The sequence below is a fragment of the Puma concolor genome, chromosome E4 (assembly GCF_028749965.1).
Source record: "Puma concolor isolate L17-30 chromosome E4, mPumCon1.1.hap2, whole genome shotgun sequence".
Lineage (NCBI taxonomy): Eukaryota > Metazoa > Chordata > Mammalia > Carnivora > Felidae > Puma > Puma concolor.
Window position 1 is genome coordinate 70,493,624 of NC_141683.1, and position 23,731 is coordinate 70,517,354.

At 40.5% G+C, this 23,731-nt stretch overlaps 1 protein-coding gene across 1 annotated transcript in view; it reads right to left on the reverse strand.

The window, feature by feature from the left end:
- LOC147572806 (uncharacterized) overlaps positions 1–22,052 on the reverse strand; it is a 38,640-nt gene extending 16,588 nt beyond the window's left edge. Inside the window, exons 1-5 of the mRNA XM_086693474.1 lie at positions 21,965–22,052; positions 18,069–18,105; positions 12,618–12,690; positions 5,144–5,273; positions 4,772–4,833 (exon numbers count right to left, since the gene is read on the reverse strand). Coding sequence (XP_086549600.1) covers positions 4,772–4,833; positions 5,144–5,273; positions 12,618–12,690; positions 18,069–18,105; positions 21,965–22,052 — 390 coding nt within the window. The remainder of the gene's footprint in view (positions 1–4,771; positions 4,834–5,143; positions 5,274–12,617; positions 12,691–18,068; positions 18,106–21,964) is intronic.
- Between the last annotated feature and the right edge of the window lie 1,679 nt (positions 22,053–23,731).

Here is a 23,731-nt window from a genome sequence, read left to right on the forward strand (position 1 = left end):
GAGTTAAATACTGAAGGTTTGCTGAAGGTTTATGCTACCTACATGGTAAAAATCATACAGGCCAAGAGGTATCATACTTTATTGAACATAAAGTGAAGGTTTGACTCAACAGAAACATCTGAGAATGAGATTAAAAAATGTGAAAAAAGGGGTGATAATACAAATAGCTGTTATTAAGCCTATCTCAAAGGGGTCATGTTGAAATTCTAAGTTCCAAGATTGTGAATAAAGCACACAAGACTGCCTATTTTTGTGGGGGAATCAGCTTAGGAATTCCCTGAGCCTGAACTGATGGGTTAACCAGGCATAGAAAATTACAAAGCCATAGGATGCTCACACCCAAGTTTGGGTAAACAATATTAGGTATCTAGGTACAGAGAGGGAGGGGCAAAGGCTCCAAGACCAAGGTGTGAGAGGTAAACAAGATTAGATATTCAGGAGGACACACTCCCCAATTGAGTACTATGGCAGAAAGCTGCTTTCACAGGAAGGAAGGACCAAATGAGGTAAACAGGTAAATAGGGCTATAGGCTGTAGGCTGCAGGGTGAAGATGCCCAGAGGGGAGCTAATTAGCAAAAGAAAGGTGCCTTGTGGATCCTGAGGTAGCATCTTTCTTCTCCCCTAGACTAGCTAAGATAAACAGAGAAGCTGCCTCAGGTCAGCTGTTAACAACCATCTGCCAGGCGCCAGGATTTTGTTTTACATTGACCCTAACCCCTAACACCCTATTATCTTGAAATCCCCTTTCCCTCATGCCCATGAGTTCATGTTCACAGATTGATTGTCTCTTTGTGCACGTCCATCACCATGTTTGGAAGCCTTCTGATCCTATTAAAAACAGAACAAGGACCCTTAATCCGGGCTCCTGTGTTCTCCGGGACATTAGCTGTCTCTCCCATTGTAATCCTGCATCCCGCTGTCTTGCTAGACAAGCAAGAAACCTAGACCCAGAGTCTACAGACACATACTGAAGCAATACATAGATTGCTTTAGCTGGGAACATGTGTTTATATTCCTTCTCTTAGTTATTGCTTCTTTCTCATTTTATTGTTTATGGAAATGCAATTTATATTTAAGCCAATATATTAAAAAAAAAAACACAACCTGGAGATTATTATGGTTTTTAAGCAGTTTCTTTATGGTTATTCTGGTTCATGAGGTCACATGGTACTTATATAGCTAAGTTAGTTTCCCAGTTCATATACTACTTGGAAGACTGACACTGAAACTTTAAGGAAAACAAATCACAAGAATGTTTCCCTGAACTCCTTTTTGTTAGATAGCAGAAATAATCTATTTCCAGACACAATTACTTATTTAGACAATTCCATTGTATGCACACTCTTGTTCTTTTGAGTGGAGACTCAGAATGGATCAGATAATTGCTAAAGAGAAAAAACAAGAGTAAAAGCAAGGCGGACCTCCTTCTCTTTTGGAGGTTGAACTTTCTCTCTTTCCAAAGACAGGAACTCTACTTGTGACATGCCTATCTCATTCTTAAACCTTTGCATATCTTGATGTAATTCTTCACTTAGATGTACTTCAGATGCTGGAAAACTAGATGCGGAAGAAGAACTCACAATTTCTAATTCAGAATCAATACTTTTATAGTTATGAGTACTGTCATTATCTGCATATAATGGCTTCTGGAAAAAAGTCTTGTACTGGTTTTGTTTTCTCGTGTTTGTGACAGCAGAAATATCATGCTTTTTTGTTGGAACCATGTGTTTCATCACATCGCAGCATGCAAGCCACAAATCAAAAAAGCTCTATGAGTCACTAGACTGAGGTCTAATTTACAATCGGTGGTCGTGCTCGCTTCGGCAGCACATATACAATCGGTGGTATTTTGGTCCATATTTTTTGCCATTTGGATGTCAAACTCTCTTGGCCTTCTTTCACTTTAAATGTAACTAGTGGGTTCTTTGCTTTTTTATTTTCTATATCATTTTAAAAATCCTCATTGTTGTTAAAAAGATGCTCAATGTCTGGTTTGTTCTCATTTTCATAGTCTGATTACTTTCTTTCTTTCTTTCTTTCTTTAATTTGAAATTTATTGTCAAATTGGTTTCCATACAACACCCAGTGTTCATCCCAACAGGTGCCCTCCTCAATGCCCATCACCCAGCATCCCCTCCCTCCCATCCCCCATCAATCCTCAATTTATTCTCAGTTTGTAAGAGTCTCTTATGGTTTGGCTCTCTCCCTCTCGAAGGTTTTTTTTTTGTTTTGTTTTGTTTTTGTTTTTTTTTTCATTTCGCCTCCCCCATGGTCTTCTGTTAAGTTTCTCAGGATCCACAAAAGAGTGAAAACATATGGTATCTGTCTTTCTCTGGATTACTTATTTCACTTAGCATCACACTCTCCTGTTCCATCCACGTTGCTACAAAAGGCCATATTTCATTCTTTCTCATGGCCAAGTAGCATTCCATTGTGTATATAAAGCACAATTTCTTTATCCATTCGTCGGGTGATGGGCATTTAGACTCTTGCCATAAATTTGGCGATTGTTGAAAGTGCTGCTATAAACATTGGGGTACAATTGCCCCTACGCATCAACACTCCTGTATCCCTTGGGTAAATTCCTAGCAGTGCTATTGCTGGGTCATAGGGTAGATCTATTTTTCATTTTTTGAGGAACCTCCACACTGTTTTCCAGAGTGGCTGCACCAGTTTGCATTCCCACCAAGAGTGCAAGAGGGTTCTTGTTTCTCCACATCCTCCCCAGCATCCATAGTCTCCTGGTTTGGTCACGTAGCCACTCTTGACTGGTGTGATGTGGTATCTCAGTGTGGTTTTGATTTATATGTCCTGGATGATTTGCTTTCATTTAAAGAAAGCTTAGAAGATGACTGGCAAGCATATTCTGGGGACCCAGGTATGAATGAGAGAGAATGACATTTTCAAGACTAGGCTCTTTTTGTTCAGGAAATGCCTGAAATACTACCGAGACAGACACTCCAAATGCATCTTCTTCCTCACAGTCAAGCACAGTATTTGTCCAATTCGAAGGTATTTCCTTTCAGTTGGTTCCTCCTTAGAGTGAACCCATGGTGGTTCTTCTTCAGGATGAGTAGGAATGCTGTATTGTTAACAAATTTCACCAAACTTCAGCTTTCACTCACTGGTGATGAGTTTTAAGCTATGTTTCCAGTCTAATTTGCCTTATTTGATCCACATTTCCTCAAAGTTTTGCATAGAAGCATGTCTTAAATATAGAGATATATCATGCTCCCTATCACATTCCTTATTCATTGATGGTCCTTGAGTAATTTTTTGCAGTTGCAAAAATGGGTGGTTAATTTCCTTGTTTTGATTTTCACATGTCTTTTCGGGCAGGATACATGTTTGTAAAAACACCTTGTCCTTAAGTAATCAAGTACGGACAAAGAAAAATGAGAAAATAATTACAATTGTACTGTTAACTTTCTTCATCTATGTTTAGCTGTTCCCAAGTCACTGGATTGTAACCTCCTGCAAGAAGTGAAAACTAACTTGCCTTAGCCTAAGACAGAAGAAAAATATGAACTCATAAACTTAAGCTTGTCAGTTTTTGGAACTAAACAATTCATTAGATGTTAAATTGACCAAAAAATAAGTTAGATGATTTCTAATGTTATAAACCTTAAAAACTATTTAGCTTACCATCCCTTATAACGAGCACTAAAGTGCATTTGAGTACTGTTTAAGGATTAATAACTAGGGAATGCGAAATCTTTAAATTATTAGCAGCCAAATCAATTAATATCAAAGAGAAAAAAATATGCTTGCAGTGTGAATCGGCTTAAGATTCTCTCTCTCACCCTGCCCTCACCTACCCACGTACTCTGTACTCACTCTCTCTCTCAAAAGAAAGAATTAATAGAAAAAGAAACCATAAGGAACAGAAAATACATTTACAGAATGGTACTCTATTTATTGAAAAATATCTGTGTGTAAGTGGACTCCCACAGTACAAACCCACCTGGTTCAAGGGTCAACTGTATACCTATATGATGTCTCCCCTAAGAGATTACCAGAACTTAACATAGTGCCGAGTTAGAAAATCAAAAACCCATTCCTAATTTCCCATTCTTTTCTGGACCCTATGACCATTTTATTGGCATTCAGACATCTTCACATTTCAAACAAATATTCTTGGGGGGCCTGGGTGACTTAGTCGATTAAGCGCCCAACTTTGGCTCAGCTCATGTTCTCACAGTTCATGAGTTCAAATCCTGCATTGGGCTCCTTGCTCTCAGTGCAGAGCCTGCTTCGGATCTTCTGTCCCCCCACCCCACTCTCAACAATAAACAAACATTCACCAAAGTATCCTCAATATTTAGTAAGTCACTAAAAGCCACTGTGATCATTTTGTCTTCTGTTTCTATAGCACCCTTTACAGGTTACAAAACGTTGCCACATTTGTTCATTATGCATAACCAAGAGGTGGGTATTGGTGCCATTTTTAGGAACGAGGTCATTGACCTTGAGGCAAGTTTTTCCGAGATCCCACAGCTAGGAAGTGACGGAACCAAGATGCTAGCATGTCTTTGATTTCAAATACAGCGCTTGTAGCATTATGCAGCAGCTGCCTGGGCCTGAGAGACCAGGACTTTTTTACCTCCTTCCCTAGTTGTCACCTTAGAATAGGTCATCATTACTTTACTTATATTACTACAAGTATGACTGCGATGTTATTTTAATCATTCAAAAGGCAAAGTCAACGCATCTCTTGGATGTTTTAACATCACTCCATGCCTATACTTAAAAATAAGAAGAAGACAGTACCTCAGGAAGAGAAGGTGATTCTACATCTCCCTCTTCTCCTAATTTTAATGCTGACATGATATCTAGAGAATAGGGTCACAGATAAATTAATGAAAACATGTGTTACTATGAATTTTAAACACATACACAAGTCTATCTCCATTCATGAATATTTCAATAAGATAAAAGCAATAGCAGAAAAGATGTTCAGGGGGTTCACGATTTTCCGGAAGTAAAAGGGGGTAGTACTTGGGATACTTCTAAAGAAAGATAGCAACAGAAAAACACCTTCACGAAAAAAGGATAATATATTTGGATCTACATACTTCCAGAGTTTTTTTCATACTAGCATTTAATCATAGGAAAACAACTCACAGAGATTCACTAGCTTACCACCTCTGTAATTTTTATGCACTCCACCAGCAGAAATCAAACTGTCATTAACTGCTTGCTCTGGTGTCACATTTTCAATAATACCAACACCATCTTCCTTTGCTTCCATTGCTGACTTTGAAGTTCCTTCCTAGAAAAGCAGCACAAAACAAAAACCCAACTTCAGAAAAATATCACATTGATTCATTTGGTCACGCACTCACCCACTCAAAAAGACAAGCACATACTGTATCTGTCAAGTCATAGCCACGATCTGGGGAAGAGCTGGAAATAGAAATAAAAGACAGAGTCTGTTCTATATGCTAGTAGCAGTAGAGATGCATGAAAACAGGTAAGGACAGAAAAATAACATCCACTAGTTCTGCAAGGGAAGTGAATAACGTACAGTGAATGCACAAAGGAGAAAACACTTACATTTGGGAAGCTCAGCAAACGCTGGGAAGATAGGGCTGTATCTTAAAAGACAGACAAAGTGCACAGGGAGGGTGTGAAGGGCATTCTATAATGGCAAAAGAATCAAGTATGAAATAATATAGTAAGTGACAACACCTATGCAATATGGCAAAACTGGAACAGAGTTCTTGGGAATGGGATAGATAGAGAGATATTACTAGAACATCAGGACGAAACCAAAAAAAAAGAAAAAAGAGCAGTGTTATGCTAGCATGTGAATTTTCACCTTCAGGTAATGGGGATCCATTGAATAAGCAGAGGAGTGACATCGTCACAAGTATATTTTAGAAAGGTCACTCTGGCAGCAATGTAGGACGAACGTAAAGGAAGCAAAACCAGAAGAGTACTGCAAAATTATAGTTGAGCGAGTGAATTACAGGAATAACATATGAAAAATGGTAAGCAGGTACAAAATATCGAATGTGGTGAGTGAGTGGATGCGGTGATTTCAGGGAAGTTCGGAATCCAGGACGTTTCCTGTTCCAGGGCTGCTATTTATTAGGCTAGGGAACACAAATGACAGGGCAGATTAAAAAGAGTCAGGGAAGAGGAAAGGAAATGGGTCAGACACAATGTGTTTAAACTAAGGCATATTAAATTAAAAGTACCCAGGGGACTCCCAAAGAAAATGTTAGGGCCGCCTGAAGGCCTCATTCAGTTAGCAACTGACTCTTGATTTTGGCTCAGGTCATGATCTCGCAGTTCATGGGTTCAAGCCCCACATCTGGTTTTGCGCTGACAGTGCAGGGTCTGCTTGGGATTTTCTCTCTCTCCCTCTGTCTCTTTTCCCCTCCCCACTTAAGCTCTCTCTGTCTCTCTCTACAATTAATAAATGAATAAACTTTAAAAAAAGGGAAAAAAAAAGAAAATTCAGATCAATACATTTCCTGTAAGAAGAGCCCATCTTAAATATCTATAAAACAACTAAACTGATATAATAATGCAAACCTACACAGAAGTGTAAAATTGTGAAAAGGAAAATAAAAGGAGGCGGGAGGAGGAAAGATGGCAGAGGAGAGTTATCAGAATTTCCCTTGACCCTCAAACACAGCAGTATTGAGGTCACAACACTTGGAATACCAGGAATACAGGCTGCAGAGGGACAGAAAAATCTCCACAGGTGCAAAGACAAAGCTTGGCGGGAGAGCAGGGTGTGTATGCGGATTGGGAGAAATAAAATGGTCCGCACAGGCATGGAGTGGGGGAAGCCCTTTGGTGGAGAAACGAAAGGAAGGTAGAGAGAGAGGCTGTGGGAAGTGTATTTGGATATGAGAAAACCTGTCCGGAACACAGACCAAGGAGAGGTCCAGAGAGCCAATTCTACTTTGCAAAACAGCCTTAGAAGCTAAAAAACAGACTTTTCAAGGTTGCCAGACTTTCTCTAGAAAAGAGCTGCCACCTCCCATGCCTGGTGGGGAGGGAGCCGCCCCTAGGCTCTCAGTGAAACACTGGGAGAGAACACCTTGAGTATGGTGTAAAGGGGAGGTATTGCCCTGCCCAAGGGAAAAAGACTCTGCAGGCATGAGCCAGAGGACCTTTGTCAACTGGGCAGAGTGGTCCTACTCCAAAACCAGGTCTGAGTAAAGCGGGATCCTATAGGGTTTTGAATCCCAGCTCAGTGCTCAGGGAGCACAGGAGAATTTGCAGCAAGGCAAGCCGGGCCCCCAGGATATTCTGTGAGGACGACCTAAACAGTGAGCTTTGAGACACCTCGTGTGAGCAGGAGAGATTGGGGTGTCGCCATTTCTCTCTCCATGACCCACATCGTGGGGCTTCAGGGAATGCACAGTGAGCCTCAGTGGAGGCAGGCCAATTACACAAAACCCTGCCTCTTTGTGCCTCATAACTGCTCTCTGTGGGAGTGAGACTGACACTGATGGGACCAGACAGCCCCTCCCGTAGACCAGCACAACCACCTGTCACAGACACCAGTGGACAACTCTCCTCTGGTTTTCTACCTTTGTTTCTTTGTTCTCATTTGAATTACTATTCTTTTTATCTTTTTCTTCTCTGTCTTAATGTTTATTTCTTTATTTTGAGAGAGAAAGTGAGTGATCAAGCAGGAGAGGTGCAGAGAGAGGGAAGGAGAAAGAATCCAAGCAAGATCCATGCTCTCACTGCAGAGCCCGATGGGGGTTAAGAACCCACGTACAGCAAAACATGACGTGAGCCAAATTCAAGAGTCGGACGATTCACCAACTGACCCACCCAGGCGCCAATCTTTTCTTTCCTTTGCTTTCCCTTTCTTCTCTTTCCCCTTTTTTCTCTTTCTACTCTCCTCTTTCCTCGTCTCCCTTTGGAAACAGCCTAGTAGTCTCGAGTTCACGTGGGTCAAACTAATTATATATCTACATGAATAGATATATCTTAATATATACCTATATACCTATATATAGGTATATATAGATATATCTATATATTTTTTTCCTTTCTTCCTCTGTTCTGGTTCTTTGTTTGCTTGATTGTGCATTTTCTCTATACTTTTCTAGATCTCCTTCTTCATTTTCCCCCCTCTCTTTCTGGATTAAGCCCTAGAGCTCCTTTGAGTCACTGCCTGGTCTTTTTTTCCACTCCTGTCATTTCTCTTTTTGTTTGGGCAAAGGATTATTCACCACCTTCTTCTTCTTTTTTCCAGGATTACTTCAACAAACAAATCAAAGCACACCTGGTGGAACGCCCAAACCACCATTCCAAGTAGCGAGAAAAGCAGCCAAAGACGCACCGAAAGAGTGCACACAACACACTCCAAAAACATTTGTTCAACTGCCAGGCCCTGGGCAGTGTAGGAGCTCTTTTTATTATAGTAGTACTCGCAGGTGTGGGACACAGAACAAGCTATTAACACACATAAAGGGCAGGAATCTAGCCAAAACGACGAAATCGAAGAATTCTCCTCAAAAAAAATTCCGGGAGGAAAGGACAGCCAGTGAAGTGCTCAAAAGAGACAGAAACAGTACATGTGAGCACATTTTGGGATTGACACTCATAAGACGCATAGTTGCGCTTGAAACCACGCACAGAAGACAGCAGACAATTTCCTGCTTCAGAGATCAAGGACCTAAGGAATCGTCACAATGAACACTGAAAATGAAATGGTGTAAAGGAGATAAAGGTAAACTAGATGCAGTGACAGCAAGGACGGGAGAAGCAGCAGACAGAATTGGTGAAAAAGAAGATCCACTGGTGGACAAAGATGAAGCAGAGAAAGGAAAGAAAGGAAATTGTGGACCAAAAGGCAGGTACTAGAGACCTCCGTGATTCAGTGAGATGAAATATTAGCCACATCCTACGAGTTCCAGAAGAAGAAGAGTGAGAGAAAGGGGCAGAAGGTTTATTTGAACAACGTATAGATGAGAGCTTCTCTCATGAGGGGAAGGAAACAGGCATCCAAGTCTTGGCAGCACAGAGAATTCACTTCCAAGTCAACAAAACCATGTCAACACCACGATATGTCATAGCGAAAGCGGAAGAATACAAAGATAAGAAGAGAATTCTGAAAGCAGCTAGGAACAAACGAGTCTTAATCGACAAGGGAAGACTCATAAGGGTAGCAGCAGACCTGTCCAAAGAACCTTGGCAGGGCAGAAGGGAGGGGTAGGAAACGGTCAATGTGCTGAATGGGAATATATGCAGAAAAGAATCGCTTCCCCAGCAAGGCTGTCATTTAGAATACAAAGAGAGAGAAAGGCTTTCCCAGACAAACAAACCCTAATAGAGTTCATGACCACTAAACCAGCCCTACAGGAGATCCTAAGGGGCGACTCTGTGAGTGGAAAGCAGCAGAGACTACAAAGAACCAGAGGCCTCACCAAAAGCATGAAACCTTCAGATAACACAATGACACTAAATCCATATCTTTAACGAATCACTCTGAATGTGAATGGACTCAATGCCCCAATCAAAAGACACAGGGAATCAGAATGGGTAAAACACAAAACAAAACCAAAGAACAAGATCTATCAATATGTTGTCAACAAGACACTGATTTTAGACCCCAGGACACCTCCAGATTCAAAGTGAAGGTATGGAGAACCACCTATCGTGATACTAGAGGTCAAAAGAAAGCTGGAGTCGCCACACTTCCTACAGAAAGACTAGATTTTGAACCAGAGACTGTAGTAACAGATTCAGAAGGGCATAGATCATAATTAAATGGTCTATCCATCAAGAGGAGCTAACAGTTGCAAATGTTTATGGCCCCAAAGTGAAACGCCCACACATATGAATCGAATAATCACAAACATGATTAAATGTATACATACAAATACCATGATTGTAGACTACTTTAAGACTCCACTCATGACAATAGGCGGATCGTCAAGGCAGAAAATCAGTAAGGAAACACAGATCCAATGTGTCATTGGACCAGATGTATTCAGATATACATAGATATATATTGGCCTCATATATATGCATTTATATACATGTATATCAACACTGATGTATTAAAATCTTTTCATCCAACAGCAGTAGAACGCATGTTCCTCTTAAGTTCACATAGAACATTCTCCAATGTCTCCAAGTGACATCCTGGGTCACAAAACAGCCCTCCACAAATATAAAAGGCCTGAGATCATTCCTTACATATTGTCAGATCACAACAACGAGCACTTGCTCATTCCTTTCTCTCTCCCTCCCTTTCCAAGAGAAATACAAACATTTCAAAAACATTTAGCTCTGTCCCTTCCAAGAAAGAGAAAAACAAAAATAAAAAACCTTGTGGGGCAATGAGTCCTGGATGGAAACCACACACAGACAGTAGATTCCATAACCAATATGTTGAAAATGGAGTTGACAGAAAGTGATGTACTACAAGAACAGACACTAAAGAAATAGCTTCTGCAAGGACAAATTAGGGTAAGGGTAAACCATTAAAAAAGAGTCTGGTGCGGGGAACACGTATGTGGCACAGTCAGTTCAGCATCCACCTTCAGCTCATGAGTCATGATCTCACGGGTTGTGGGTTTCAGCCCCACGTTGAGTTCTGTGTTGACAGCTCGGAGCCTGCAGCCTGCTTTGGATTCTGTGTCTCCCTCTGTCTCTGCCCCTACCCCACTTGCACTCTGTGTCTCTCTCTGTCTCAAAAATAAATAAACTTTAAAAAAATTTTAAAAATACCATAAAAAGCATGGGGGGGAGAAGAGGGAAAAACAAAAAAAAAAAAACACACATGACCAATCAATCAAGAATGAGCTTAAGACAAAAAAGAAAAGGAACAATGTGAGCAAAAGAAGGTAAATGGAAACAACATACATTTTTCAACAGGTACATAAGTACGATTGGGAATATACTATGAACAATAGTCTCTTTTAAACCTTTTAAAGATATATGTCTCTCTCTATGAGTGTGTATATATATATATGTGTGTGTGTGTGTATGTGTACATATATATGTATACATGTGTGTGTATATATATATAAGTGTAAATATATATGTGTATATAACTGTATATTATATATATATATCTATCTCTATCTATCTATACCTATCTCTCTATCTCTATCTCTATCTATCTATCTATCTATCTATCTATCTATCTATCTAATATTTATGTAAAAGAGAGGCTTTGATTCACAGTATATCCCTAATAATACTGACTCTTATCACTCTACAGTTATCTGGTTATAAATGCTGTAATAAAGAATTTAAGTTTTTTCACTATAAATAAACTGTTCAATTCCTGGCATCTATCGCTTCCGAAAAGCTAGAAATTATTACTAGACTAACAAAAGAACAGACAAAGAGAGGTTTCTAATACGTCAACATTCACTATGGAGAAAGAATTGGGAATGAGAATTCTAGGAAGAAATGGGAACCTTCAAAGGATGTGTGTAATGGGACACAGATGGGGTTACACAAACAAAGGCTGAGGACTTTTTCTCTGCAAATTTCAGCTCACAATAGGAGGATACTAAAAATATACTGTAACCTTCTTTCTTATGTAACTCCTGATTTCCTCAATAGAATTCATTTGCGTTTATACATGTTAAACACTAAAACGGAATATAAACTGAAGCCTGACTTTTTAAATTCACATATTTAATTGTGATATATCATGCGTATTTTGTTCCTTTTCAAACTCCATTCTACGGAATTCCATTTCCCTACTCATTTATTCCCATTCAAAAACCATGACATTGCTTCTTCCAAGCAAGACGTTATTCTAGGAGCTCCAGGCGTCTGACAAGTGTGTTTCCTAACCTCCAGGAGCTTATCATGACTGAGGGGCTTTGAAATGAATACTGAAATAAATATCAGATGTCTGAAACTTTAAATTTTAGAATCTGACACAAGGACTGGGAGGAGATAGTGTTCAAAGCTAGAATAAGGAAGATTTCTGAAATCAGAAATTTGACAACTTGGCTATGAAGAGCCTCTGCTCATAGAGCTACTCTTTTCAGCAAAATACGTATTCTTCGGGGAGATGCACAATTTTAACTTACTCTTCATGCAGTTATTTGAAAACTACAGGAGAACACCTTTGTAAGGTAAATGTTGAGAAATAATGTAAGCATCTAAATTTCTACATTTTCTAATATTATTTTAGTCTAAATGTAGAACAAAGGATAGAGCCAAAGGAAAATCCTGTATGTCACCAAAATAAAACTTGCCCGGGCCGGGGTGGGGGTGGGGGCAACCTACAATAGATACTTGGACCCTATCAGGTTTCATTTAGGCATGAGTAGTATCAGTCATGTTACTATCACAGTAATAATCCTTATCCTTAAGCAAATGTCATATTGCCTCCATAATGGGAAAGCTTTTCCCAATATCATATGACGGTCATTATATATTTTCCAGCCCATTCTTTGATGAGCCTCCACCTGCAGGATTTACCAAAGTACAACAAAACAAAACAAAACATTCAACGCGTCATGTATCTGTAAAGTGGTTTGTTCTTGCTAACTTTCCATGACACACATGAAATGATGATACACAGGCTCCTCTTAAATTTTCAGATAAATAAGGGAGAAAACTCAATTCAGAGCAGGAAAGTGAGTTTCACAGGAGGGTACTTTACCTTGGTACCAAAATCTAAGACTTGGCTAGATGATGTAGACCATGAATCATCAGGACCAGGTTTGTCGGAAAGCCTTGAGAGCAAAAAAAATACAAGAAAAACATGTTCATTCATTTACAAACAAAATTTTAAAAAGTTCAGGGAAAGGTCGCCTATCTGTTTATTCCACGAAGTTTCTTGGTATCATTAAAATTTTACTTCTGGTTTTTTCATTAAGTTTTATTTTAATGCCAGTAATAGCAACATCCAGAGTTATATTAGTTTAAGTTGTACAATATAGTGATTCACCAACTCCATACTCACCCCGTGCTCATCATGACAAGGGCACTCCTTCATCCCCATCATCTCTTTCACCCCTCCCACCACTCACCTCCACTCCGCAACCAGCCGTTTCTTCTCTGCAGTTAAGAGCCTATTTCTTGGTTTGTCTCCCCTTTTGTTTCCTCCCTTTGCTCGTTTGTTGTTTCTTAAGTGCTACGTGAGTAAAATCATATGGCATTTGTCTTTCCCTGACTTTGCTTACCATACTACACTCAGGCTCCATCCAGGTGATTGCAAATGCCAAGATTTCATTGTTTTATGATTAAAATTACAGTATGTGTGTGTGTCTTTGTGTGTGTGTGTGTGTGTGTGTGGATATACATACACACACACATACATTCATATAGGGCTTCTTCTTGGTTCACTCAGCTGTCAAAGGACGCTTGCGCTGGCTGTTGGAAATAATGCTGCAATAAACACGGGAGTGTGTGTGTCCCGTGGAATTCGTGTTTTTGTATTCTCTTGGGTAGTATCCAGTAGTGCAATTACTGGATCATAGGAGAGTTCTGGTTTTAACTTTCTGAGGAACCTCCATACTGTTTTCCACAGGGGCCACCCCCATTTGCATTTCCACCAACGGTGCAAGAGGTTTCCTTTGTCTCCACATCCTCGCAAACACTTGCTTCTTGTGTCTTGGAGTGTAGCCATTCTGACAGGTGTGACGTGGTATCTCGTTGTAGTTTGGGGGAGCATCTTTTCATGTGTCTGTTGACCATCTGTATGTTGTCTTTGGAAAAGTGTCTGGTTATGTCTACTGCTCATGTGTAAACTGGGCTTTTTTTGGACGGGGGTGATGTTGACATGTATCCATTTTTTAGACATTGTGGATACTAACCCTTTACTGGATTTGCAAAACATTTCCAAATTTGTTCTCCCATTCCAGAGGTTGCCTTTCAGTTTTGACGGTTTCCTTCACTGTGCAAAAGCTTCGTAGGTTGATATAGTCCCCAAACTTTATTCTTGCTTTATTTCCCTTGGCTCAAGAGACATAACTAGTAAAATGTGCCTACAGCCAAAGTCAGAGAAATGACGGCCTGTGCTCTCTTCAAGGATTTTCTTTTTTTTTTTTTTTTTATGGTTTCAAATCTCACACTTAGGTGTTTAATTCATTTCGAGTTTATTTGTGTGTATGGTACAGAAATTGGTCCAGGTTCATTCTTTGGCATGTGGCTTGTCCAGTTTTCCCAACACCATTTGGTGAAGAGAATGCCTTTTCCCCACTGGATAGTCTTTCCTGTTTGTAGAAGACGAACTGACCATACAGTGGTGGATTTATGTCTGGGTTTGCGGTTCTATTCCACTGAGCTCTAAGGCTATTTTGTACGCCAGTACCCACCATACTGTTTGGATTACTACAGCTTTGGAATAGAACTTGAAAGCTGAGATTGCGATACCTCCAGGGTTCCTCGTTTTCAACATTGCTTTGGCCATTCAAGGTCTTTTGTGGTTGTATACAACGTTTAGGCTTGTTTGTCTAGCTCTGTGACAAATGCTGTTGGTATGGTGACAGGGATTGCATGACATCTGTAGATGGCTTTGGGTAGTGTAGACACTTTAAAAATATGTATTCTTCCCATCTGTGAGCATCGGATGTCTTTCTCTTTCTTTCCGTCACCTTCAATTTCTTTCATCAGTGTTTTACGGTTTCCAGAGTACAGGTCTTTCACAATTTGGACCCTGTTTTAAAAAAAAGCTTTCTGTTCTCTATTTGGCCTGGACCTCTCCTAACCTGTGAAATCTCCAGGAAAGACCCAGTCTGAGTTTCCATAACCAAATGTGACAGGCAGACAATGCTCTGAAATGGTTGAAAATGAAATGTGTAAACGTTACCACAATGACTTCTCCCCTCACATCTGTCAGAATGGCTCAGTTTCAACACACAGGAAACAACAAGGGTTGCTCAGGGTGTGGAGGAAAAAGAACCCTTGTGCACCGGTCATGGGATATAAATTGGTATCGCCACAGTGAAAGCCACTATGGAGGGGCCTCAATGAATTAAAAACACAAATACCATAGGATCCAGTGATTCCACTACTGGGTATTTATTTACCCAAGGCAAATGGAAATACTAATTTGAAAAGATATATGCACCCCTATCTTTACTATAGCATTATTTACAATAGACAAGATACGGAAGCAACCCAAGTGTCCACCAATACATGAAGAGACCACACACACACAAGCACATACACACACACACACGCACACACACAAACACACACACACACTGAAATATTACACAGCTATAAATGAGAATGAGATCCTGCCATCTGCAACATCATGGATGTACCTAGATGGTATGAGGGTAAGTGAAATAAGTCAGACAGAGAAAGACAAATCCTATATGATTTCACTTCTGTGTAGAATGTAAAAAGGGGAATAAATGAACAAACAGAGCAAAAGCAGAAACAGACCCATAAATGCAGAGCTTTGACTCCTGCCAGAAGGGTGGGGAGGTGGGGGGATGGCAAAATGGGTGAAGGGGAGAGGGGAGTTCAGGGCTCCAGTTATAGAATGAATAAATCACAAGGCTCAAAGGTACAGCATAGGGAATCTAGTCAGTGGTATCGTAATGGCATCATACATTAACAGACGGGAGCTACGCTTATGGCGATCACAGGGAAACATCCAGAGTTGTTGCATCACATATTACATTGTGTGTCAGGTAGACCTCCGTTTAAGTAAACGTATCAAAGTTTAGGTTTCTATGTTATGAGTGGTAGTACTAACTAGAGATTGAAAGATTCAAAGTTCCCAAGGCCAACTTTGTTCCCACACTGGTCTTGCCTTATTTAGGTCCATAATAACTAGCGAGACATTCCAAGCCTTCAGGGGCATTTAGCTACCCAAGGACGGAGACTGTGATCAAAATGGTCCTGGGAGTTGTGCCTCTGTTTCTCTATACGCTGCCTGACTATTTTCTTCCCTATGAGCTCCCACTCCTACATCACTCTTCGGCACGGTTCTGTGGCATCCCCCAACCTTTCAATCTTTAGCCAATGAAGCCATACACTCCTACAACAAGGATGGGCTCAAATGACCGAGGGTAGGAGCCATGGCCTGCTCCTGGAGAACAAGCGAACTGGGAGTCTCAGTCATCCACACAGTCCCCTCAACATAGGCATGTTATCACCGATCCAGATGAAGCTCCCTTACTGATTTGACAAGTCAGTCCTACCCCTGCCCAGCCCTACAAGTACATGGGAAGGGCATCACAGATTTAGGAAAAGAGCTGGAGTGAGGAGACAGCTTGCCTTGGGCCATACATCCCTGATGTTCGGAAACTCCACCCCCCACCCCCAATTCCTTGAGAGGATCTAAGCTATCCTCCCTCAGTTGGGGTGGAAGTAGGGGATATCATATTTCTATTTGCTGTAAACAGACTCTTCCCAGCAGCTCAAATGATTTTTAATCTCTCTCATCAGAAAATCTGAGGTATGCTCGCACCTTCAATGAAACCAACACACACAAAAGCAGAAACCTGGTCACGACCCTCTTGAACTCTCTATTTGAATATGCCTTACTAAACAACTCCCCTAATCCTGGGTCCTTCATTCCTGTCATTCACCTTTATCTCCCTTGGCATAAACCCCCATATTCTGACATCTTTTCTCAAACTCGTATTCCTAACCAACTCAGTGTTGTTCTCCTTGACACCTGGTCTCCTCTGATAATGCGATTCTTACCCTCCTTCATTGTATTCATTAGACCCACTCCCCAGCTTTCTATTATTAGAACAGATGTCTGCAAGACGAAGACAAAAAAGAAGGAAGGAAGGAAAGAAAGAAAGAAAACCAGAATTTAAATCGCATTTCTGTCACTTATCATATCCAAATAGGTCACTTCAATCTCCTTTGAGTTTCAAATTCTCCAGGGAAACACCAATGGGGCAAGGAGGTGAAACATAGGTTGATGTACCAGAGCGTGTTTTGAGGAATCAATGTCTGAGGTTCCCTAAATCTCGAGACCCTAAGTGCTTTTGATTTGGCCTCTGGAAAAATGGAGAGTCCTTAGCTGGCAGAAGTGGGGAAATTATTGGGAAAAAAAAAAAAAAGAAATACCAAGGAATCCAGAGAAGAAAGTCAAAAGGAAAAACACAGTACAAAAGGTCATGGGGGAAAAAAAAAAAACTCCAAAAAACCCAAAAAGCTTCCTAAACCACACAAGGGTACTAGCCCAAAGCGAAACCAGCCTGAGAACTTAGGCAACAGAGAATCATATAGCAATATCCTCAAAATAGAGAGTGAGTTTAATTAATGTAACATGGTCTGCAACTAGATATCCTTCCCTTACAGAAAACTCATTTGTCTCAAGAAGAGGGGATATCACTACATCTAAGGACTTGCCTGATGACATCTTGCTTATTATGTAAAAGCCTTGACACCATGGCCATAGCTGACATCCACCCTAAAATCTCAGATGGTAAAAACAAGGGACTAGTTACCACTGCACTAATGACTTTTGTTAGCACCAGTGGTCAAATATATGAGGCCAAATGCTTGGACTAACCTGGGTTCTTAAGCAAACCCTAAATTGGTGTTCCCACATCATTATCTTTGACATTCTGAGTTGATCTGCCCTAGGATCTGTATCTTCATCTCAGTGCTGCTGAGGAACCAGAGAATGGATGCGGAAGCTTCAAGGGCTGACGGGCAAAGCCCCTCAGCTACCCGTTAACTATGGAATCATGGTCGAGTCATCAACCTCCCTGAACCACAGTTGCCAAAGTAATAAAAAGTAGGCTACACTAACACAGCTACTTTGCAAAGCTGTACAATGACTATATAACTGAACAGATGGTACCCATAGGATATAGTGTCTGGTCCAGTGTAGAACACGCAACAACTGGTTTTGTTCTCTGCGTTCCCTTAGGAGACACATGATTTTCAGTTCATTCATTCCCCTTCCTTTCCTTTCATTATCCGTTTCATTTCATTTCATTCCTTTATACTTTGAGAGTGAGTGCACACAGAAATCGGGAAAGATATCCCAAGGAGGCTGTCTGCGCAAAACTCGACGTGGGGCTTGAACTCACAAACCTGAGTTGAAGTCAAGAGTCATACCCTTGACCGACTGAGCCACCCGGGTGCCCCAGCAAATGTCATTTTTACAAATCCATAGCAACCCTACCTGGATATAGAATCTTCCTCAGCCTTCTTATCTGCTCCTAAAGAAGAAAGCAAAATACATGTTAAATCAACAATCGAAAAATAGAGGAAATTACAAGTGTACGGCTTATGATTTGTGAACAGTATTGCTTTGGGACCACACCTGGAAACCAGACTACACTGAATGGTAATTATCCCATTCGTAGGCTTAAAGCACTAAGAAATCTTACTTTCTCCTCTATATTGACCAAAAGCAAGAATGGGTTTTATCAGAATTTGACACCTACAGGGGAACTGATGTTTACAAGGGCCATCACTGACCGACTCTATGGCACTGGAGGAAACTGGTATCGTTAGGAGAATGATTATCATGAGCGGACAATGTCAGACTGAAACTAGCATGATTTTTCTGGACTTCCACTCCTAGAGGAGTTGAAAGAGAGTATCTTTATTTTGCGGTAACACGGCAGAACGTCCCCAGCTCTTCAGCAGACACTCCTCAGTTTTAGGAGGAAACGCCCCCTCACAAAGTGTGCTCTATAGACATTGGACTTTGCAGCATGGCCAAACCATAGCAAACAGACTCTCCCTGGCCTTATTTCCATTGGCAAGGTAAGAAGGAAGGATTTGGCATTCCAGTTTGATATCGTTCTAACCTCTTGAGGCTGTCTCCTTCCATTGCTAGAGAGTCTATCTAGACCCACCGCACATCACAGAGGAGGACGATCCCAATGTGAGTGCTCTGTAGTGGTTCATGATGTCATTTTTCTCAACCCTCCCCATTAGGTGACACACATCTAGAGAAATCGTACTTTTTCATGGAAGGCAGAGGTCATCAGATCCTCTACTGATGAGCAACTAAACGAAACAAAGGGCAAAGAATAGCTTGAATGCCTACATTCAGTTACCAGGATATTTTCACTTTCTAAACATTCAAAGACATCCACTCTATGATTCTAACTATATGACACCTGGAAAGAGCAAGGCTATGGAGCTAAGGGTTGGGGTGAACGTAGGGATAAACGGGCACAGCACAGAGGACTTTTAAGGCAGTGGAACCCTTTCACACGATACCACAAAGGTGGATTCACATCATTACACATTTGTTAAAACTCATAGAATGTATAACACCAAGGCTGAACACTAATGCACATTAGAGACTTGGCCTCCAAATGAAGAGTTCGTGTCCGTAGAGAAGGCACCACTGTTGTCAGCGTGCCTGGGTGGCTCAGTTGGTTCAGCGTCCATGTCTGGATCTGAGCTCAGGTCATGATCTCACAGTTCATGGGATCAAGTCCTGCATCAGGTTCTGTGCTGACAGCACAGGATTCTTTCCCTCCTCTCCCTCTGCCCCTTGGCGGCTCACACACATGCGTGCTCTCTCGCTCAAAACTGAACCAAGGAACTGAAAAAAAAAAATCCTACTAAAAATGGACCACTGTCGTGCAAGATGTTAACAACAGGGGAGGCTAGGCGTGTACGGGAGCGTGGTATGGTATATGGAGACTCTCTGTACTTCCTAATATATTTTGCTCTGAACTTAAAGCTGATGTCAAAAATCAGGCTTATTAAATGTATGAAACAACAAAAACAACAAAATATGGTATCCATTGAAGCTACTCTTAGCCTATACTAACTCATGATACAGTCACCTTGAACATTAACACAGAGACCAAAGTAACACAACAGGGGTACTGTCTCCCATTTGGAAGTATGTGAAAATGCATAAACAAAACACAAAAATACAACAGTTATTTGTATACTTAGGCAAGAAAACAATTGATGAATATGATCCGAAATCTTATACCTATAAACAGGGGTTCAGCACCATAGGAATCAAACCTGGGTTTTCCATATAATTAAGAGATTTTCATTCTAATTTTAAATCAAATATCATTATGTTGATCATACCTAAGAATCATAATGAAAGCTTAATCACATTAAAAAAAACGATTATAATGACCTAATATTGCCCTAGTAATTTTTACACAAATACCTACTTCATATGGATGATGAAACTGAAACCAGTACCATGGTAACCGTCATGTTACTTGCTAGTAAAACAAAATTTGAAGACACCACCAAAAATGACGTCAGGGCTATAATTCCTATGCAGAACAGATTTCATCCAGCAGGTCGAAGATGGCTACTCTCAGAACATCCTACTTGAATGACTGGCCCTTGGTTGTTCCCTGGGATCTTGGATTTAAGGAGGGTTCCCACCATTCCCTAGCTGGTTAAGTGTGGTTCACTGTGCCTAAGTGCTGCTACACTCAATGGGCTTAAGGCCGTACACTTGATTTCCTTTCTGGAAACCTGGAATTTTGGGACATGCTAAGGAGAAGATGCCTATGTGATTAGCATTTGATGAAAACCTCGGGCACTGAGTATCCATAAGCCTCGTACTGGCCCACAACATTTCACTTGTGCTGTCCTAATTTCATGCTGGAGGAATTTAGCACATCCTGCCAACTCCATAGAGAAAGGATTCCTGGAAGCCTGCGCTTGGTTTCCTCTGGCCTTCACCCCGTGCACCATTGCTCGGTGCTGATTGGCCTTTCTAGCCTGTCCCCATACCAATCCACACGCATGACTACAACTATATGCTGAGTCCTGTGAGCTCTTCTAGTGAATAATCAAATCTGGGTGTCACTGGGATGCCTCTAACACAACTGCTTTATGTGAAATTTTATTATTTGGGTTGATGTCTTACACGTGGTTACAGTCAGAAGGTTATGTCACAGAATACCTTTCCTGGAATCTCTTTTCTTGGTATTTGACTTGAAAATTCCTACATCCCTACATATCCATTTGAAGAAAGGTTTAAAAGGAATACATGAAATCATGATGTCAGAAAGTGTGAAACAAGCAACAATCTTATGTTACTCCGAAAAGAGAGAGAGAGAGAGAGAGAGAGAGAGAGAGCGCAAATCCTGGTGATTGCCCCTATGTTCTACCATATAAAAGTTCTCTGAAATATGAAAAATCAGTTAATTTTCTCCAACTACCTAGGACTTAGTTCATTTTTCTGGCAGATAGGAATCAAAGAAGTAACAGGGATCATTCCACAACAATCAGAACTGTCAGACAGAATACGAAAACCTACTACTGATTATAGTGTGCTTTTGTTTCTTTTCCTTATTTTCCTAGAACATTAAAAATATAGTTCACCTCCTAAAGGCAGTTATTGCCAAAATAATCAAAAGTCACAAATACGGCATCCAAAATGTCAGATGCGTTATCTTGATGTCTCCTTATGTGACCCTCCTTCCAATTCTCTTATTTTGCCCTAAAGGATACTACCGTATGAAGTACCCCCATTTTATATGGCATTAACGTATATACATTTATCGCTGACTACAAACGCTTATGTTCACCCATGGTAGTTAGCACATAACTCTGCATCATCAGCTAGGTCAGTCCTTAATGTCTTGCCAACAGTGAGGATAACAGTAAGAGTGGGAACATTTGGGGATACTACTCTGACAAATTCTGGTACGAGAAGCTCACCTGATAGTGTGGCTGCATTTCCAATAGTCTGCTCTTCCCTTTAAAGAACTAGTGTATTTTACCACCTTCCAGTAGAAACACCATACACACCGGCTTACTTTCCTTCATTTATTCCCTGTAGTCTCCGCCATTCACATGATTCCCTCTTTGGCTCTTCTCTTCTTTCCTGAGGTTCCTTGGGCCTTCCAGGGTCTTGAAAGGGAACTAGTCATTTAGCTCCTTTCGTGGCACTCTCAATTTAATCTGTTGCTGACACCACATACGATATGCAACTTACCTCCTTTTCACATCTCTTTCTCTTTCCTATGCACTTAACAGGCCGTTTTCTTTAGATATTAGAATATATCAGTATTCCTGTTTTATATCAACATTCTGTCAAATGACCTTTGAATAAAATACAGTTCTTACCTTCTGCTTGTCCATTTAATAGACTTTGTCTTTTCTGATCCACAGCTCCAGAGACACGAGGAACATATTTGTTGGGCTTCTCAGACATACTCTGTTAAAAGTAGCATCAGTAATGAGTTGCGTGAAGACTTCCTAAGCCTTTTCCAAGAAAATTTCTGAATTTATGATTTTAATAACAATCAGACTTACAAATCAGTAAAACGTATTGACCACCAAAACATTTAAATACAACACCTCATATATGCTCTCTTGATTCAGCGTCCCTTTGAATCTTCATTTGGCTATTGACTCTCTAAACTGATCATGGAAGGCCAGAATAAATACTTTCAAAGGCAGAAGCCTGGCTTGTATGCAGATTTCAAAAAGGAACTAGCAAAACACCTTCCTTTGCATTCCTGACCAAAATGAAAGGACATTTGAAATAAGTTTTGAAACAAAGTCTTTAAAAGTGTACTTGCTAGAAATGAAAACTGCTTCTAATAAAATGGCAGACATTTGTTTCAGTGTCAATTCATACCTCACATGATCAGAAACTTTGGAGTATATCATGTTGAGTATCAACAAAACACTGTTGTAGCTGCTGCTTCGTTTAGGTAAACAAAGGCTTGACCTTTTTCTTGACGAAAGAAGGGTTGGATCGAAGGGCAAAGTAGTAAGAAAAAACTTTTCTTAAAATTATGGTGAACTAGTAGCAGAAACCATGTAGATATAGGTATGGAACTCTTCACAATGTGTAGTAAGCATTCAAACGGCAAGTATAAGAACATGTATGTCTTAGTCACCTAAAATGTGCCAAGCACTCATTTCCCTAGGCACACTTTCTTTTTTACACACAACAATAATAATGATTATGATGATCGAGTGAGCCTTCCTACTTCTTGGTGACTCCAAGACATTGGAGTAAAATGATGATCCGTGGTCCTCTCTGTCCAGAATGTCCCTCGCCACGGTCTACACGACTGGTCCTTCTCATCTTTCACTTGGCACCTTTTGCCACTCTCAGATCTTTTCCGACTACCAAAATGCCCACTCCCACTCTCATCCTCATCCTCACTACAAACGCCCCCAATATTCTCTCAACTAACATTGTCCATTTCCTATCGATGAAGCCTTTATAGTGGCTTATAACGGATTGCTGTTGACTTACTTTTCTGCTCCGACCACAACAACCTACACCCTCCACTTGTACACTCAGTAGCTAACTCCTTGGTACGTACTCAGAATACAAGGACCAAGTAATTAAGGTCAAAACATTTACACTATTCTCACTGAGAAGATCTCAAAAGTACCAAATCACTATACCGTTGACCCTTGAACAAAGCAAGGGTTACGGGCTCTGATGGCCATGCACTCGAAAATCCACAAATATCTTTTGAAACCTCAAAACCAATTCAAAAAAACAAAAATTCCTACTGAATTTCCTACTTTAAAAGCAATTACACTTAGAAATCAAAAAGTATATATGTATTGAAATCCAGAACATTAAAGCAGAAGCGCTTGTATACGCTCTCTAGGTCTAATCTACCTTTTCGGCCTCATTTGGCCATTGACTCTGTACACTGAGCATGGGAGGTCAGGGTTAGGATAACGGAATGCTGAGCTTACCAACAATATACACAGTCGATTAATGCATGTTTTCCCCGTTATATGTATTACATACTGTATTCTTACACTATAAACTGAAGAAAAGGTTACTAAGAAAATCGTAAGGAAGGGGTGCTGGGTGGCCCTGTCGGTTCAGGGTCAGGCTCTTGACTTTGGCTCAGG